Consider the following 17,919-nt stretch of genomic DNA (forward strand, 5'->3'; position numbering starts at 1 on the left):
GAAGCATTTATGTGTTATATGTGAAACAATACTATAGACCTCCTTTTAGAAGAAACACACAACTATGAAAAGTACTGAAGGAAAGCTGAACTAATGCCATCAACAATGTAAATTTAAGCAAACACTGATTACACTTCTGTGATAAGGGAAAAAACACTGTTGAATGAAACTATGTTTTTTCATAAGTTGCAGGATTAAAAAATTTTAAGTCCTGCTTTGAAAAACAAGTCCCAGTTTTCTATATCGTTAACCTCCTCAATCCTGGAGAAAATTTTGGGATTCAGAAATCTATGTAATTTTAATATAGTGTTGCAAATGGACTGTGTATTGATGAAAAATTGAGAAAAAAAATTTAAGTAATGAATGTAACTCAAAATTAATGTATCCTATAGGAGACCTTGTATGTATGTATTTATTCACACTGCAGTGGGTATATACCCGGTGGCAGTGGTAACTAATTACACTCAATAATGACAATAATAAACTTATTAATTAATAATACTAATAATTAATACTAACAATAATTAATAATAATAATAATAATAATAATAATGATAACAACTACAACAACAGGGAATATACTAAATTAAATTAAACGATCACTTAAAATAACTTAATGTATTGTGAATTAATTACATTAACTCTGATTGAATATGCAGTTTTATTTTATAACGTGATACAAAATAACAATTTTTACTTTTAAATCTAGAAGCCTGACGTCTCCCATAGGAGAGAGAATGTATATATCAATTTTAGTAATGTGTACAAATTTTAGGCACGAATCTGATTATGCCATCAAACAGAACAATTTAATTTAATTTAACTGATTCAATATAATATTTAATTTTTTTATATTATCAACACTCTAGCAACTTACCTACACGTATAAGTTTCACCTCATTTCCAGAAACAGCCATCTTGGAGCGTGTGTGGCTGGTATGTAAATTAATTGAATTCATATTTAGGTGGTGCTGCTGTCTCTTGCAAACATACTCAACTAGTTTCAAGAATATTTAAAACATTCTTCTTGAGATAGCAAGATTAAAAAAAAAAAATACTGTACAATGTATCCCATAAGAGATGCTAGGACTGAGGAGGATAATGTAAGATTATCAGTTCAAGTGGAATTTGAACCCAAGCGCGAGTACTTCAGATTCAATCATTACAGTGCTCATAAATTACGTATTAAACTAGCAAATTAAGGTAGTATTAATATACTGTCACTGCACTTCCAGAGTCCACTATGTGCATTTAAACAGATTTTTCAGGAGAAAGAAATAACCACTTTTATTTCCCTTCATTTTCAAAGCTACTTTCGGTATAATTTTATCATTTTTCATCTAATGGTTGAAATTATACCGAAAGTAGCTTTGAAAATCAAGGAAATTAAAAGTGACAATGCTTTTTTCTTTCTCCTGAAAAATCTGTTTAAATGCACATAGCGGATTTTGGAGCGCAGTAAAATATATGAAGAGATAATAAATACTATTGTGTTATGTTCTTAATATCATATAAGAGTCTAAGGCAACAAGATGAAGGAAATCTGACTAATTTCTACAATATTTGTTCTGCTTGTCTCTTTATTTTATATAAATCTTCAAATTCACTGATCCCCCCCCCCCTCCTTTCCATTCTCCGTTTACTGTACATATGAATGATTAAATTTTAATTAACAACGAACTATTTCTGAATAAATAACCACCTTACTGTACTCAAAACGTCTAGAGCATAAGATGTCGGTAACCACTTCTATTACAGTACGACAAATTCACTGCGAATATGTACAGTAGTGGCAAAAAAAACCGGACCGACAGAATAATCAAAGTCTCCGAAATGAGCCACTGTGCATGCTACGCCCGCATTCACAAGATACTGAGTAATCTATTGAAATTGTTGTAGTTTCGACTGCTAACGTAGCCCATATCGAAAGCCATTAGAAAATAAGCTGGTAAAATTCATGTTCTGGGACATCGGATTTCTCACTTTGCGCACCAAGCACCTGAGCCATTCAATGAAGACGAAAACAGTAACCAGCTGCGTGGCTGTTGTTCAACTGCACAGGCGGTTTCGGGTCCAAGGGATATGCACCGACACTCTGGAGTGAACAAGACTCTGAAATCAGCTACAAGGGTCGGTCCAGTTTTTTTTTGCCACTAGTGTACAACAAAGTTAATAAAAATGAGCATATCTTACAGCATTATAATATATTATATATATCATATTATGATGAATTCAAGCATCACAGTTTATGGCCCACATAAAACATTAGTAGCAATGGTTGCTTACTGAAATATACACGTTTCTTTTAATATAATCACTGAATTAGACAATGCAAGAACTTTAAGATTTTTAGAAAATACAACTAATTGTCACCGTTAATTCAACATTAAAGAGATTTCACATTTACGTGCTCTGAAACTATTGTCCAGTTCATCTTTGTATTTGAGTCAAGCCTTCAAGTGCTAGTTTCTTATCAGGCTCGAGAGTATCCAAAGGATTGTAGGGTAAAATTAAACTATTCACTGTAAATATCAAATTATATAAAATATTCCCCTAGTCTTCAGTACTAAGAAAGGTATTTCATTTCGAGGATAGGATTTTCAATAGCACAAACAGCGTATAACACGATTTAGGGGCTCAAATTACTGGCAGGATTGGACAAATGGTATGGTAGCTTTTTGTTTTTTTGAAGGGTGTTTTTTTAATAAAAACTTTTTACTTAAGTCACTTCATATAGAAATGTAATTATGTTAAATCATTCATTTAGAGCCAACCATTTACATACCATATACATATATTTTTTAGAAATTGACAATTTATTCTGTTGGCAATTTAGTGGCTGGTAATAAATGTTTTGTTTGCAAAAAAAAATTATAAATATATTCTTTTCTTATGACTGTCACCTTACTCCTTTTCGTGAACTCTGTGTTTTCCTTTTAATGGCTTTCACAAGTAATGATAACTCCGGATCCTTGTTCTGTATTGTTTCCAACTTTTGCATTTTCGCTGGTAACTGAAAAATAATTACATTAATTATTTCTGCAACAATTTTCTGACTAAATACTGTATACACATACAAATACAAATAATTCTGCTGTGCTCCAGCCTTTCTGACGTAATTTTTTATTGTTAACCTTTGAGCGAGATATGGATTTGTAAGTGAGCTGCTACGATTTTGGTAATTTTTGCTGATCTTCTGTATGAATTTTATGCGTTATGGAACTTCTGCTGAAAGTCAGTGACAAAACTGAATTATAACGCTGCTAGAATTACTTCACCATTTATGATAGCTTCCTAATAAATCTTGTTCTTCAGACAATGTCCACGTCGGTGTATTATGTGCAGTTTCCTGATATATAATGGGCAAAGAAGTTTCCAACATTTCAAGAAGCATTATTAATTCTGGATTACTGTTTTAAGAAAAGGTCAATTTCATGAAAGTTATGTAATGATATTTTACTGCTACAGTGATAGACTAAAATTCTACATGCATAAATTCTCATGAACAATAATGAATGCAGTAATTTGGATGGAAGGAAAACTCTAGTGAGTGCTAATGCTGTACACATGTGACTTGACAATATCTGAAAAACTATATTCACATTATGAAGACATTGTATTTTGTCAAAAAAGCCTGAAATTTATATTTTTGCATTCCAACATAATTATTATATCTGATGCAAGGACAATATGAAAGGAATAAAATATACTCAGCTTACCTTGTCAGAATTATCTGGTATTTCGTTTTGTCTACGACGTAATTTCTCTGCTCTCAATGCCTCCATTGCTTTGGTCTTTCGGTAATGAGGGTCAGTGGGATCTATGTTGAAATGATGCGAAGAAAACAGTGCAGAGAACCTTTCATCCTTTACATTTATCTGTAAAATATGAATCAATATTTATACTGTTTAAAATTTGTAACAAATAGGAAATTCATATAGCAGTGGCTGCTCTGGTGAAATGCAGAACTGCCATTTCCCTCATAGTCCCGGATCTATTAATATTATTTGTGTATTCTTCCTAAAACAATTTGGCATTAGGTTTAACCAACTATAAAATATAATTGTTTGACTTCTTTATTAATTTACTGTTACTGTTATCTGCAGTAACCCTTTTGTTCTGCATACTGAACTGCTCAATACAAGCTTCTATTTTACAAAGGTTGTTAGTGCATGTGTACTTGGCATTACCTACCATAAGAGCTATGCTGCGATCAGGTTCACCCTTGCCTGCTAAGGCTGGTTCTTTCTTGAAAATCTGCTAAAATTTCGACTTGTACAGTTTTGTTGAAAGTGGAAAGCAATAAATCACAAATGCAGATTTTCTATTATACTGCCCAAAAATACAGATTAACTTTAAAGGCAGTAATTTCGTTTGAACTGAAGTAAACTAAACACAAAATGTCTTGTTTGAAGACTTATTGCATTGTTGCCACTCGAGATGATGGTAGGTTATGTTCACTTCTCCAAACTGAAGGTTTTGTTACTGTACATATTTATGTTATTTGTCTATTAAAAGGAAAACAGTTTGCAAATGCAAAAATGTTAATTCGGTAAGCAGTATTGTCATAAAAATTACTGAATTAGCTGTGAATTCTTCCTAAAAAAAAGTGTCTGTGTGTAGCTACCAGCAGTTGAAATGAATGCTATCCAACAGTTGAGCATCTTCTTTCGGTTCATTCTTATGAAAAAAGATTCAATATTTAAGACTGCTTTTATCTGATTTAGTTATTGAAATTTCTGATAACTAATGAGGAAAGCAATATACAGTACTGTCATTTATATCCATATGATTTTGAAACTGTATGAATGACTTTAAAGAATTAGAATTATAAATTCTAAGAAAGATAATGGACATAACCATCTTGATTAACAAGGATTGTAAACATGATCCCAAAAGTTAGAATATACATATCAATCCAAACATAGAAATATACATTAAGAAATCATTATATCTATGATGTTGAACAGCAACCTGGTATGTAAAAAAAAAAAAAAAAAAAGAAAAAAAAAAAAAGAGAGATTTCACTTTATTCCTATTAATAATAAAAGTCTTCTCAAATCTTCTGAAAACACATTTTATGTCCAGGTATGGATACAAATTTTACAAGAAGATATAACCCTCTTATGTCACATATTTGTTCGTTATTAATATATTAAAATGTTTTTTGCCGCTCTCAGTAAAATTGAATATTTTGACTTACGAGGTTGCTGTTTAAAACCATCAATATAACCACACATGCACACATAGGATATTCGACAATATTACCTCAAAATCATCTTTTTTGCATTCCTCTTTAACTGGCTTCTTTTTACTTTTCTTCTTTTTCTTTCTTTCCGTTTCTTGTTCTTGGATGGACTTGAGACTAAAATGCTTCTTATCATCATTGTCATTGTTCATTAGAAGCAACTCTAATTCAGCCTATAAAATAACAAGTGGAACAACAATTCGTAGAATTGAAAGTACATTTGTAATCATTAAGAGTAAAACTAATATAAGTAAGAACTATGAACAATAGGAAGACTGAGAAATGTCAATGATGAAGTTATGACTCACTTAACCTTTATTACTATATCATCTCTATGACGTATTTTATCATCCTTTCGTAAAACATGGTGAATACCATATTTTATCACCCTTTAGTAAAACATGGGAAATAACACTAGTCAACACACAATTTAATGCAGACAGCTGATCGCTGCTAAGTCTGATACATTAAATACGAATAGGAATCAGATTTTGTCCACTGCATGATTTTAAGTTATTGAGAGGGCGCTTCTTTATCTATGAGGGATTGATGGACTAGCTTAGATTCTAGCCATGTTCAAACAGCTGAAATTAAATTCTTGAGAACAGTAAAAAGATGCACTAAAATGGATAGAAAACCCAATCAAATCAGAAGAGAATTAAATAATATTCTCAGTAAATGGCAGAATAGAACAGCTTAAATAAAAATGGAAAGAACATCATGAAAGTATGGAAGGAACAACAATTTCAAACATGGCTTTATATTACAATCCAATAGGGAAGAGAGGAGTAGGATGACCAGTTAAAAGATGGAACTGAGGCCGAAACAGGCCATTGGGCGTAACCCCTGAAAGGCAGAAGTTTCTATTTGTGTAAACTAAAGCTATTGTGTTTTGGGTAAAGTTATACCTTCATTTAATGTCATAAACTGTAGACCTTTGTCTTGCTATTTGGAATACTGCCCTCTAGCTCGCACCTCACAAAGACCAAGAGCTGAGACGCAAATAATAATGATGCTTCCAAAATAAATTCAAAAGCTGTGTCACTCCATAAAGGCAAATGAATTTCCCTCCATATTTCTAGTTCATATAGCTAGTCCCACAAAAGAAATTTATGAAATGCTGTTAAGTATAACAAGCATAGTTGGTTTATCTGGTGTGTTTTTAAAGTTATCAGCCTTCTGCTTGCTACAGAGAGAATGTTTCTTTCGCTAAACATTGTGTTTTCTCTGATAATGGAATAGTTGTATTATACAGTACTGTGTAGTTAAACAGTGGCTAACAGGAGAATTCTTTATAACTGCCATTCTTAAAAGTAGATATTTTAACGCCAGGCAAGCATATTAAAAATTGACTAAACAGTAGCATGTGAAAAGTACTTTTACCACTAGTGAAAAAAGTATTTTTAACACTGACTTGCAACAGAATGACAGATTGTCGATTGTTTCCCACCAGATGTTAACATTATAAAAATCACAGCTGAGCAATAAAGCAGTTCAAACAATGCCTGGCCTACTTTTAAAAATTACTCCTTTTGGTTAAGAAATGTATACAAATTAAATAAACTGCTTGAACAACTATTTTATTCATAATATGTTGTTGTTGTTGTTTTCTAATGCCAGGTGTTTGACAATAAAGTCATTTGACCTCTTGCATTCCAATATTTTTCAAAGATATTATCACGGCCAGCCACTGAAGCACAGATTTTGAGGTGTTCCGAATCCATTTCTTGGTTTGAGTTGCACAATGGGCAGTTAGGGGACTGATATATTCCAATTCTATGCAGGTGTTATATTCATAATATATGCATCAATTAAGAATTAACAGTAATTTTAAAATTAGGGGAGCACACAGGTTTGAACTTGGGTTCTCTTGATTTGCAGTCCAATGCTCTGCAAGTGAGTTATACCATCACTTGGTTTTAATATAATAAAGTTTCGCTATTACAATGCGGGGAATACAGCAGTGGAGAACTAGGGGGGGAATAGTCTATACAAGAATGAATGAATAGCTGTCTAAAAAATAGTGCACGACACAAATATAAAAATGCGCTATACTGGAGAATTAGCACGGTCGCTTTGAACCGTGCCGTTACGTTTACCACCAAATTTAAGTAAATACACAATGTCACCAACATAAGAACATGACGGTGTGTGGCGTAGTTGGCGGGAGGAATTTTTTCTTTCTCTGTCTACCTCCTTCGTTCTGAACATTATTGAGAGATAGCACCACTGTTAGCGACAATGTGTATTTGCGTAAATATTGCGAGTAAATTATGACGAGTGCCTTAGATGAGAGGCTCGGGACAGAAACAGTTTTGCTGTAGCGCATGCGCGAACCTCTCATGCAGTGGGAGCGTGATCCTTACTTGAATTTATTTTTGCGTGTACTTGCAGATTAAATGATTGAGATCCCTTCTTGCTCCGGTTACAGGCCTTGCATTTACGAAGGTTATGTTATGTTAGGTTAGCTTAGATTAGCTTAGCTTAGGTTAGATTAGCTTTGGTTAGCTTAGCTTTGGTTTGGTTAGGTTAGGTTAGGTTAGGTTAGCTTTGGTTAGGTTAGGTTAGCTTTGGTTAGGTTAGCTTGATTTCATTCGTCCATGTAGTAGTTAAAATTATATAATATGACAGTTTTTGATTCGTAATATTGTTAATAAATAATAGGCCTATAATGTAAGCGGTGAATAATTTCATGGTCCCTAAATTTTTTTTTCGTAAAAGGCTAGGTATTTTTCTATAGGCCAGAAATAAAACAGCAACGCTGTCATAATTACATACTTTACGCTTTGGCGAACATTAACCGGAAATTTACTTTCAGTCATTTTAATGGTATTCTGTGAAACACACCTTTTTTCCTGTTAATTTCCTTGTGATAACCTAGTTTATTATCTTATTACATCTTCATGTTCTCTTAATGCATTCAAAAAACCGCCGTTGTACTACATAAAACCTTGAACTTGACTAATGGAGTGAATTATTTAAGAATATAGTCGCGAATTTGACTACCACCATTTCGATTATATTTTGTTTGATGCGGCTCGGTACGGCCCGGTGAGTAATGGCCAGCGAGTAGAGTCGACTATCGATGTTGGTCTGCCGTGCGTATTATCCAGTTGTTCCTAAAAATGTTATTTTATACATAAGGTTGCTTAACTTGGCCTGCGGTTTCATTTCGCAAACATCTCCACTCGCACATAAAATGCCATTTTTAACGCTTTTATCATAAATAAATTCCAGAGTAACAGAATATAATGTGAGACAATTATCGTTAAAATGTGTTTCTTCCATCTTTACATGTTAAACTAGAACTAGTGAAAAATTTGTCATGGAGACAAACAAAATAAGTGACAGTTTCAAATATTTAAGAAAGTTGTTCTGTGGACTTCAGATTAGAAAATTGAAGGAAGACTGAAATCTTGAATACAAGCTACTCGTATTCACCTAGAGTTCATATAAAACAAGGAAGAAAATGACATCACACAAATGCAAAATATATGCTATGTAAAGGAACTAAGTAATCACATTCTCTTAGAGAGTCAGTATGAATTACAATGTAACAGCTTAATACAGAATCATCATTAAATTTTATTAAATTTATTTTTTCTTGAATATATTGCATAGAACAGTAACTGGTTTGTGATTAATACACATTAAAGAAACCAGAAAAGTCTAAAAAAATTAGTACTGTATTTTCTGGAATACCTGCACACTTTCTCTGAAATATACAAGTAAAACATACAGGTACATGGCTTATTCTAAATGAAGTTGATAACATTGTCAAATTTTTCTCCTGCGCAAACCCTAAGGTGGTAACGCATGCCATTTTCTTGTATAGATATTTTGATTGTTAACAATGTTACATGACGTTTGGATTAGCAGTACATGTATCAGAATCAAGTTCAAGTGTGATAAGTGTATAGTTTGTGCATCTTATATTTTCGATTCTGAAAATGAGTACCACTAAAGGTATGAGGTTGCGATTCTTTACTTGCGGCAAAGAACTTCAAATTATCAAAACTGCGGAGAAATATGAAAATCGTGGTGTGTGCCATTAATGCTGCAGGATATTGTGTAAATGGCCGAATAAGCAAGACAAGTGACATGCGCTCTGTCCCAGAATAAAATTTATTTATTAATTCATTGTTAACTGAATTATATCTGTGTTTAATTATTTTTAATTTGTCGTAAATACATTTGTTGAAAGTTATATTTTTTTCTTTCAAAAGTGGGGTGCGTGACTTATTCAAGGACACGGGTATTCCAGAAAATATTCCAGAGTGTAATAAAAGAATAAACATGTTTAAAACAAAAGTGAATTAAGTCAAAGAATGAAGAAAGACAACAAAAAAATTGTCATATCTCTGGTAGTTGTCGGTTTTACAAGACAAATTACTTCTATTTATTTCTTTAGTAATGTTTGTTACTTATATTATCTTTCAAAAATATATTACCATTTCTTGTTTATCATCATTGCCTTCTGCAGCATCAATCTTCTTAGTTTTCTTGTTGACTTTCTTTTTGAATTCTCCTTGAAATTCTTCTTTAAAATATTCGTCATTCATATCTATATCTGATGGAATATCATCATCACTGAATGCATTGTCTGAAGCTTCACTTGTCTGGAAAAAAAAAAAAAGCAGAATGTAAAAATTACGTACAAATATAAAACATTACATTCATGATAACTCACAATTATTCTTATAAGTGAATCAAAAGAAAGTTTAAAAGGTAGGTTTAACTTGTTGGAAGATGTGGGTTACCAAAGATTTTGTACAAAGAAAAGATCGTTTTAGATTTTGAATACTCACATCTTTCTTTAAACCAAATTTCTAATTAATGACTGTCCTAAATTAATGTTTTTTATTTATTTAATACTTCGAAAATGTTATTTCCAATTTATATGCATATTTGTTACGTCTGTTTATTTGAAAAATTTATGTGCGTATACTGAGTCCTATGGGGCTATCTCCAATGAGTTCAATTTAATAATGAAATTTAAATATACGGTAATTGCTCATTCTTTAAAAGATATTTAAAGAATAATAAGATTAACATACCTATCTTCCTTTTCTATTATACAATTTGCATAATACATATTCTGTACTGGTAATTCTTTAATCAACGTCCATTTTAAACTGAAGAGGCTACTGAGATATTGCAATTATGTTAAAATGGTGGAATAAGGTGAAGGAAAACCAAGTAATAAGAAAAAAATCTGCTCTACAATTCTTTTGCTTACAACAAATGTCACTAGCTAGATCTTCTAGGATTCAAACTTCAGTTCTTTTGGTCATAAGCCATCAGATCAGTCAACTGGCAGGGGGGGAAAAAAAGGAAAGAGTGGAGAAATAACAAAATAAAAATAAGGAAAAAATACAGCAATGAACTACCACTTACAAATCGTGGAATATCACTACCACAGTACTATGAACAACTGCTTTTAAATTAATATCCCGCATGTAATTCTTCAAAAGCTACCTGTTCTAGCTTCTTTTTCCTTTCTTCTTTCTTTTGTTTTATTTTCTCCTTTCTTTTCTCGAGATACTGTTCAAATGGTGTTAAACCATCTTTCTTGTCCTTTAATTTCTTCTTGACTAATTCTTCTGTCTTATCTTTAAGACCAACTCCCCAGGACACTTCCATTTCTACATCACGAAATTTCTTTTTCTCTTCCTGTTGTTCGATTCCTTGCAATAGAGCTCGGTATTTTGAAACTGGGTCATCTCCACCTTCAATTTTTTCTTTTACTTCTTCATTAACAGCTTCTGTGAAGAATAAGAAAATAAATAAATAACTTCTGACGACAAAAAATAATAAAATCAGTGTTACAAAACTATCTTAAATTAGAGAATTTTTCACCTTTAATAATTTTTATATACTAACAACTAAGCATATTCCGTAAAATTACAAACAAAATTATAAAACATTACCATCACTTTCTTCTCCACTGGAGGAAGCGAGATAATCACGCAAGTCTGCCTCTGTTATGCCATCAATTTGACCAGACATTAACTTCTGAGTGATTTCTGATCTCTCAGGGTTTGTCTCATCCCATGTAAGCTCCACTTTGGCTTGCTGCAAAGCTGTTGTTGTGAAATATCGTGGCTGGTATTTTGAAAGGTCTGGTAGCTTGTCACAAACCTCACGAGGTTCCTAACAAACATAAATAGTTGTATTATATCATTATTATTATTTATTGCCTCTCGCGACTTTTCATGGATTTTGACTTCGCAGGTTTCAATAAACCAAAATGAAATTTTGTGACCTATATCAATTACATAACTACCATGACAGTCCAGTAACTAGAGCGTTAGATTCATAATTGTGTAGATCTGGGTTTGATTTATGACTTGTGCTGGGCAAGCCAGTGGTTCAGGTAACAGAGGGGTTTTCTTCGGGAGATCCAGTTCCCCTGTGGCATCATCATCATCATCATCATCATCATCATCATCATCATCATCATCATCATCATCATCTCATCTCAACGTAGGTGAAGTATAGACCAGCCTATGGCACACCCTAGGCAATGACTGTCGATAAACTGGTCTACAAAACTGGCTTCATATGGGTGAATGACGAACAGTCAAGTACCCGCCATTGGACAAAAAAATTTTTATTATTATTATTATTATTATTATTATTATTATTATTATTATGTTGCTGTTCCAATGCCTTGCATCTAGCAATGAAGCCATTAGCTCTCCAATACTTCTTATTACTATTATCATTATTATTATTATTATTATTATTATTATTATTATTATCGAGGAGACGGCCTCCAGATATGGAGGGTAGCTGTGAATATATTGAATAAGCAGTTGCGGACAGCCGATGAGGGGTGGTCCTCCAGCTTGGGGGTTGGGCGAAGGGCTAACAACCCATCACCGTAAAAAAACAGCTTGTTACGAAACCTCAAAATAAGAAAAATCTGAAAGTTAGAATTTATAAAACAGTTATATTACCGGTTGTTCTTTATGGTTGTGAAACTTGGACTCTCACTTTGAGAGAGGAATATAAGTTAAGGGTGTTTGGGAATAAGGTGCTTAGGAAAATGTTTGGGGCTAAGAGGGATGAAGTTACAGGAGAATGGAGAAAGTTACACAACGCAGAACTGCACACATTGTATTCTTCACCTGACATAATTAGGAACATTAAATCCAGACGTTTGAGATGGGCAGGGCATGTAGCACATATGGACGAATCCAGAAATGCATACAGAGTGTTAGTTGGGAGGTCGGAGGGAAAAAGACCTTCGGGGAGGCTGAGACGTAGATGGGAAGATAATATTAAAATAGATTTGAGAGAGGTGGGATATGATGGTAGAGACTGGATTAATTTTGCTCAGGATAGGGACCAATGGCGGGCTTATGTGAAGGCGGCAAGGAACCTCCGGGTTCCTTAAAAGCCAGTAAGTATTATTATTAATATTATTATTATTATTATTATTATTATTATTATTATTATTATTATTATTATTATTACGTCTGCTTGCTGATTATGAACCCCTAAGTTTTGCTGATAATTTTTCAAAGAATGCTATATGTGTTCAACAGCACAATCTTCTGGTGCTTTAACATGAACTTCTCACTGATATCCAGACATTTTAGTCTCTTATGAAGTTTATGTGGAATCACACCTTATTATTATTATTACTATTATTATTATTATTATTATTATTATTATTATTAAGTTGAGCTTTGATTACATACAAGATACAGGGAAAGCATCTATTATGCCTCTACAGATTAAATACTATTAAACTCAATTCTTTAAATTCTCTAAGTTCAAACTAATTTTTGTAAGAGCCACCAGCATAGCTCAGGCGGTAGCACGTTTGCCTGCTGATGCGGAGTTGTGCTTGGGCATGGGTTCGATTCCCACTTGAGCTGATTACCTGGTTGGGTTTTTCTCCGAGATTTTTTCCCACCCATAAGGTGAATGTCCAGTAATCTATGGCGAATCTTTGCCCTCATCTAGCCAAATACCATCTCGCTATCATCAATTCCATCGATACTAAATAAGCCAGTAGCTGATACAGCGTCATTAAATAATCAAGTAAAACAAAATATTTTGTAAGTTTTCAGAATCTTCACAACATTTCTAACATCTGACTTCTATTCTGTTCATTCGAGCATCATCTGTCTATAAAAACAGAAAAGTTCGACAAGAAAATTGCCGATAAATTTAGCTCAGAAGCCTCTCATTCAGACTCAGGGTTTATATGTCATGCAGAACCTAAAACAAAGGATTCAGCTCACCTGATCAAATTTCGTCTCATCAGGAACAAATCTTAAGTCAAGGCGCGTTGCACTACTTTCATACTCCAAGCCATCACACTCAGTATAGATCTTATTGGCAGTAGCAGGAGAATCACATACCAAAATAGCATAATAATACTTGAGACGATTCAGCTGGTATTGTCGCAGTTTCTCCATATGGTACTTACTACCTTCTTCATTCTATTACAAACAGTTATAAAAGATGTTATAGTTGTGTCACTATAAATATTCACCATCTTCGTTCTATTAGAACTACAAATCATATTACTGGTGTATTACATATAGTATGTAAACACAATAAAGCAAAATTAGATTCTGATGGTCTGTTTCATTTAATAAGTTAATATACAGAGAGGTCACAAAGTGAGAGTACCTCCCATGTATTACAACACTACTATGGGTATTGTTGATGGATTGATATGGACATGTATCTGATAGTTTAAAGATCCAAGACATCGGTATGAAGACCTTCATTTCCATAGCACAGCTGAATTCTGTGCCATGTCCTGGCAGATGTTTTGCGGAGATAATCAAGGGTCACTAATCTTTTTCAATGATAAACGGACTCTAGTCAGCCATGTTTGTTTATAACTGCACAGCTACCATGGTACCAATGTAAACATGAGGGTACTAACATTCACAAAGTAAAGAAGAAGAAATGACTGAAGATCATCTCAGAACCTGTGAAGTTCTACCTGATGGATCCACCACAGAGAAATATTGGAGAGCAAGAACACTAATGGCTTCGTTGCCAAAGCCCGGCATTAGATAACAACAACAACAACATTCACAAAGTAAGTGAACTAAGTATATGTAGGGAGTAAGCCCACTTTGTGACCTCACTGTACAAACAATACAGAGATTCAGACTTCGAGAAAATATATTTATGACCAAGACTCTCTCTTTGCCAGCATTCTACTCATTTGGCTGAGGCATTAACATTGACAGACAGGTATTATTCTCTAATTCACCCTTGAAAATTACTACTGAGATGATAAAAGACTTGGAATCGTCAATCTGGTAGCTTCATTTGTAAGAAAAACCAGCCATGTTACCTCAGGATGGTCCTTTCTCTGTCTCTGTGGATCTTTGTTTTGGTGATATTCATTGTGAAAAAACCTACTGCCAGAAATAAACACATAAAATGGAAATGTATTTTAGAACAGCAAGCATGGTCAGAAAGGACCATTCTCAATTTTCTAGTCACTCTAATTGAGTTCTGAGGAACCACTGCGATAGCTCAGGGATAAGAAGCTGATCTTATAATCTGAGGCTGTATTCAGGCATGTGTTTGAAATCCACTTGGGTAAATTATCTAGTTGAGTTTTTCCGAGGTTTTCCCCAAAATAACACAAGGTAATCCTAGCTGAAACCTTGACCTCATCTCCAAAAATTACCATCTTGCTATACAAATTCGAATGTTAGCTAACCTCGCAATTGATACAGCATCATTAAATAACTGATTAAAAAAGTAGTGTGGAGCTCATGGCTTTTCTCCATAAAACTCTGGTTGAACAAGAGAATAACTCTGATTGGAAAAACAAATGAATACAATGAGTATGAAGATGAGGGCTAGCTTACATAATCACTTTTATTTGTGAGACAAGCTTCAAATGAAAATTTCATGGGAAATACCCATATTCTCCAGTTCCTGACTAAATAATATCCCAATTAGTGCATAATATTGTATGACTAGATCTGTATTATATTTAAAAAAGCCTAAAATAAAAAACAATGTGTCTCAACTGATGACAATTTGAACGAATTACTGTTTGGGTATATACAAGTCATTATCTCATTTAGAACAGCAAACAAGAGTGTCGAAAAGTTCTGACAATGAGTGACAAAACTGTTTAAAACATAAAAATTTCTAACATTTCACATGAAGATCTCCATAAGGAATGTATTCTCAAAATATGAGCTGTGTGTACAGGAACATGGCCATTACTTCCAACATGTACTGTAAATAACAGGTAAAAAATAAATAACTATTTTTAACACAAAAAAAGTCGCCCTAAATAAGGGTTCGACTAGATCGGCCTACTAATCACTTCATAAAGAATAATCATTAAAAACAATTTCGTAACAATTTGAAAGGAAAAAAAAAAAAAAAAACCTTAAGCTAAATGATACGAAAACATAGGAAATCATTTACAATAGAAGTTTGTTGGGTACAAATAATTACTAATTATAGCTAAGGATGAAAATTTCATGGGAAATACCCATATTCTCCAGTTCCTGACAAAACAATATCCCTATTAGTGCATAATATTGTATGATTAGATCTGTATTATATTAAAAAAAAAGGCTAAAATAAAAAACAATGTGTCTCAACTGATGACAATTTGAACGAATTACTGTATATACACAAGTCATTATCTCATTTAGAACAGCAAACAAGAGTGTCGAAAAGTTCTGACAATGAGTGACTTTTCTTCAGTTGTGAAACTGGTTTACAAATCAATAGGAGGTAACTCATCATGATGGTACACAGCAGACATGCAAAAGACAGCACCCAATGGTATCTTTAAGAACTTTCTCATTATTACATTAACAATAACATAACACAGACAAAAATTTGGTAATGCAAATATAGTTACAAAGAAAATGTACAATAGTGAGCTTCTATACAGCCTGAAAAAAAGTTTTGTCGCACAGATACTTTATAAGTCTCAGAAAGGAGGCAAGTGCACATGATCAGACATATAACGAAACGAAATTAATTTATTATCTCAACTAGTTCTCTTGTGAACAAGGACACTCGCCCTCTAATCATGTGCATTGCATCCTTTCTGGGACTTATAAAATTCTATGCAACAAAAGTTTTTTTTTTAACTGTACATAATGCACAGCCTGAAAGTGGAGGTGTTCGAGAAATGTGCTCTTCCCGTGGTCTTTGAACGAGAAGCTGAGGCAGATGGTAAAAGTATGCCAGAGGAAAATGGAACGAAAAATAATGCAAGTGACGCTAGAAGATCGAATCCGCAATGTGGACCTCAGGAAGAACACGGGCATGAAAGACGCAGTACAGGTTGCAGACGAACTTAAATGGAACTGGGGAGGCCATGTAGCTAGGATGCATGACACCCAGTGGACATACAGAGTGACCATGTGGGACCCCAGGATAGGGAAGCAGAGTGCAGGAAGACAGAGAAACAGATGGGCGGATACATTCGCACAGAGAGCAGGGAAGCAGTGGACGAGGTGCGCAAGAATCAGATCAACATGGAAAAAAACTGTCGAAGGAAACATCAATCGGTGGAAAGTGAAATGTGTTCTGAAGTGCCAGCAGCAATGCGAATGAATATGTGAATAGTGAAATGACGCAAAGTGCGTGGCAGAATCAATGAATAGTGAGGTAAACCACAGTGAAAGTGCTTCATACCCAACACGAGAGACGATGAACAAGAGAACAAGGTCGAACACACTCTAGGCTAGCTAGCTCACCTGAAGAGTGAATCAGAGCTACCCTGCCTACATGCAGGAGGCCTTAGCCCTCAAGGGATGTCATAGGCTAAATTCTAAATGCACAGGAACACACACCTCCTCACCATCATCCTCTTCTTGCCCATTCTCTACAATTCTACCTTCATCTACCAGCTCCACTGGACCTCTAATTTCTTCTTCTTTCATTCTCTTCAAGCCAAATTCAGATGGATAAATCTGGAGAAAAAATTTTTACAAATCACTTTTAACCCTCAACTGGTATCGCTTTTTAAATGTACATTACGATATCTGGCAATATGGGTCTATATTGACCCATAGATACCAGTTGAGGGTTAAGTTTTAATGAACAAGAAAAATAAATGACAATATGACATTTACAGAGTAATAGTAATAATATAATCAATCAGAACACATACTATTCATACCATAATTGAGTGAATCACACCTCCTTGAGGGAGGAAGGAATTAAACAGAACCATGAGATCACTGGCTCTGATTCTATCCCAATCCATGTGACAAACAGCTAATCGATTCGTGACTTCATCTGTTTGTTCTGCATCTCGATCCAATTCTCCCCAACCATGGTCTAATTCTTCATCCTCAGTGCCTGTTTGTGCAACAACATCAGTACTTAAACAAAATATTCACTACATTTGTACCGTTCATGTAAAATATCGTCATCCACTTCATTCACAAAAATATGCTACGTAGATTACATTTGGTGTCTCTTCATACCATATTTTCTTGCATACTTTGCACCACTGCATATTTTACGCACCCTAATTTTTAAAGGACTATTATGAACTTTAATTTTGCTCCGTGTATTTTCCGCACACATTTTGTGTACAATTTTTTTTCTGCAGTATGAATTTTCCTTCCCTAAATTCCATTGCCAATACTTGCATTCCACGGCATTGTTCATTGACCAGTACCCAACTCAACTAC

At 33.8% G+C, this 17,919-nt stretch overlaps 1 protein-coding gene across 2 annotated transcripts in view; it reads right to left on the reverse strand.

Moving 5' to 3' along the window:
- Positions 1-2,734: 2,734 nt before the first annotated feature.
- Positions 2,735-17,919, reverse strand: part of LOC138703134 (ESF1 homolog) — a 28,453-nt gene continuing 13,268 nt past the window's right edge. Inside the window, exons 3-11 of one of the 2 annotated variants that reach the window (XM_069830760.1) lie at positions 17,400-17,581; positions 17,071-17,190; positions 13,507-13,707; positions 11,179-11,401; positions 10,727-11,013; positions 9,700-9,867; positions 5,269-5,421; positions 3,720-3,878; positions 2,735-3,013 (exon numbers count right to left, since the gene is read on the reverse strand). In XM_069830760.1, coding sequence (XP_069686861.1) covers positions 2,900-3,013; positions 3,720-3,878; positions 5,269-5,421; positions 9,700-9,867; positions 10,727-11,013; positions 11,179-11,401; positions 13,507-13,707; positions 17,071-17,190; positions 17,400-17,581 — 1,607 coding nt within the window. In that variant the 3' untranslated portion in view covers positions 2,735-2,899. The remainder of the gene's footprint in view (positions 3,014-3,719; positions 3,879-5,268; positions 5,422-9,699; positions 9,868-10,726; positions 11,014-11,178; positions 11,402-13,506; positions 13,708-17,070; positions 17,191-17,399; positions 17,582-17,919) is intronic. The other variant, XM_069830761.1, reaches the window with a different exon arrangement.

Source organism: Periplaneta americana, chromosome 7, assembly GCF_040183065.1.
Source record: "Periplaneta americana isolate PAMFEO1 chromosome 7, P.americana_PAMFEO1_priV1, whole genome shotgun sequence".
Lineage (NCBI taxonomy): Eukaryota > Metazoa > Arthropoda > Insecta > Blattodea > Blattidae > Periplaneta > Periplaneta americana.